This window comes from Sphaeroforma arctica (genome assembly GCF_001186125.1).
Source record: "Sphaeroforma arctica JP610 unplaced genomic scaffold supercont1.531, whole genome shotgun sequence".
NCBI lineage: Eukaryota > Ichthyosporea > Ichthyophonida > Sphaeroforma > Sphaeroforma arctica.
In genome coordinates, this window is record NW_014040027.1 from 50338 (window position 1) to 53086 (window position 2749).

The 2749-nt window shown below is 40.9% G+C and overlaps 1 protein-coding gene across 1 annotated transcript in view; it reads left to right on the top strand.

Annotated features, from left to right (window-relative positions):
• Positions 1 to 1520: 1520 nt before the first annotated feature.
• The window catches only part of SARC_07021 (hypothetical protein), a gene marked incomplete at its 5' end in the record, with an annotated part of 10208 nt that continues 8979 nt past the window's right edge, over positions 1521 to 2749 (top strand). The window contains 2 exons of the mRNA XM_014299057.1: positions 1521 to 2344; positions 2574 to 2668. Coding sequence (XP_014154532.1) covers positions 1521 to 2344; positions 2574 to 2668 — 919 coding nt within the window. The remainder of the gene's footprint in view (positions 2345 to 2573; positions 2669 to 2749) is intronic.

Here is a 2749-nt window from a genome sequence, read left to right on the forward strand (position 1 = left end):
ATATGTGTGTGTGTGTGTGTGTGTGTGTGTGTGTGTGTGTGTGTGTGAGTGAATGACTGTGTAGAGGTTTATATATACATAAATATTGAATATATGTAGGTTATTACTATGTATATCAACGTACATTTGTATGTGTAACTCTAAAAGGAGTCTGACTATACGGATTTGGATGTATGGTCACCTAAATGTTCATAGGCCAATCGATGAGTGCACAAAACTCTTTTAGGTATGGAATGCTTTTGAGTGCGTCGGTGTTCACCTATACATGTATCTGAAGAAATAATGATCTTTTCGTTGTCATATGTGACTTAGCTCAGTGACTTTCTCTACTACACATCTCCTATCTAGGAACAAATACTGATCACCAACAGATAATATATCCACGTTTGGACCACACACATTGTTGCGAACACTTACATTCACAATAAAGAAACACATATACATATTATGACGGGTAAAACAAGTAGTGCTCAATACACAGCATAATACTGTAACACTCTTAAGACTCTGCTCAATATCAATGATTACCTGAAAGTGTTGCACCAAAGCTTCATGATCCTGGGTGCCCAGATTCTGGAACATATTTGTTATTTCGTCAGCCATCTTTTTGGGGAATAGTGCTCAAGCACTCGACCTTGTTTCTACGCGCCGCTAAACTCTTGTAAATCTCAACGTGCACCAGACGTAACCTCTCAATTGACGATATGCAAGATCCACTCAAACGATCACAACTAGTCAAGGCAATAAAGCGTATAGATTGATGCAGAGTTGGTATAGGACTTCAGAATGCTGGTATGTAAATTTTATGTGCCATCCGTAGTGTATTGGTCGGAGTCGTCACAGTCGAGACCAGACTCGAGAGCTGGCTTTTATTATTAATTTTGTATGACCGCGCAAACATCAAAGGAGAGTCAGTCTCTAGTCAGAGAACGACCAAACGTACACAATTCTTGGGCCTCATTTTATGGAATAAAAAAACTAATTCAGGCAATTCCCCTCTCACACTCAGCACACAAGATGAGCTCTTAAAGTATATTTTAATTGGTAGTAATTCCTCAATCTTGCCCATTTTGGTTTTTTGGTGTTTTAATTGGTACTTGTGCAACATTTTAATCTTTTTTATGTATTTTAATTAGTATAAAATATTCCTGTCAGTTTCCAGTAATAACGTAGAGCTCGACAGTCAGAAACCCTCTTGTGTCCACAGCCCTAATCGCGAGCAGAAATCGGGTTTCTGTCGTAGCGGAAATCGTAAATTTAGCAGAGACCCTAATCCAGAGGGCCATGTTGTGTCAAATCCCTTTTGCTTGTCCCCTTCTTGTGACTTGTAAGTCAGTGTGCGTGCGTGGCCATGTATGGTGGGTTATGTAACAACAATAACTGTATGATCAAGTCGACTATCCAATAGTAGTTATCATACAAGCAAAAGCAGTATCTAACGACAATAACTGTATGTTCAAGTCGACAATCCAATAGTAGTTACCATACAAGCAACCTCAAGTAGCGATATACATTGCGAAATGGCAACTATTAGGGCTCAGCCCAAGAAAGAAGTCCCCGGTACTGTTCTAGCCACACTCGAATACCAGTGGAAGATTGCCCACCAATACATGGCTAATAATCAATCTAGTTTATCTCGCCAGGTGCTGCGCTGTTTATTGCAGATGGCGTCAGAGAATCAGTTTGTACTGCATCCGAGTGTGGTGCAAAAGATGTGTACCTTCTGCGGCACTTTGTATGTGCCTGAGGAGACATGTCATGTTAGACTACAAGGAACAATCAAGACGAAGAAAGGGAACCCTACGAGTACTATACAGGAGGGATATCCTGCTGTAGTTGACGGTGGCAGAGCCGCTCAAGACGACGCGGTTGTTAAGTCAAACAGAAAGCCCAATGTTTGTGGTAGAGGTCGGACATTGCACAATCCTAATTTAGCTGCGGGAAAGTCAATACGCAATCGTTTCCGCCAGTGTAACGAAACCACCACACTTTCACATGAACATCCAGGTCTGTCAAACCGCACACGAGCATTTCACAACTCTCACAGCAGAATGGGTATGCCCTCCAATACAAGCACAGTGGTTATGCACTGTACTTATTGCAGTCGTAATAGTATATTTGCCGGTGGGTTGCGAAATGAGAGGAAGACTGTAGTAAAGAAGGTCTTGATTGCTGGCAATGAGAGGCCTTCTTCAAACTATGCAAGGCCGATTGCATCAAAGGCGAAATCGATGGAACAAAGTTTTGGTGCATCCGTACAACACAAAGTGGGTGCAGACAGTTCTGGAAAAGAAAAACAACGAAAGGCAATACAATCTAGTGGGATCCCAACAGCTAAGAATGGGTATGTATTTATGATAATTGTGAAGGCTGTTTATATCCTGGGTTTATTCGCAGCATACAGTTATACGAGTTTATTTCTGGCATACTTAATATTAATACTGTTTCGTCGATATGTTCATCATTTGGCCATACTGAGACAGGTTGGTGATTTTCTCGAGCAGACTTTGACGTAGAACATTTTTTTCACACATTACTTATATGAAACTGCCCGTTTACTGTATGCTACTTAGAAAAATAACGCAGAACAGTAAGAAGGGCAAAAAGGGGCTTAAAGCTATTCTGCAGAAGAATGCTAGAGAAGCTCAGGGTGCTGCGTCAGGCGGCGGTGGTCTCTCTGATTTTCTCTCTCTCTTATAATATTAATATATATATATATATATATGTGTGTGTGTGTGTGTGTGTGGTG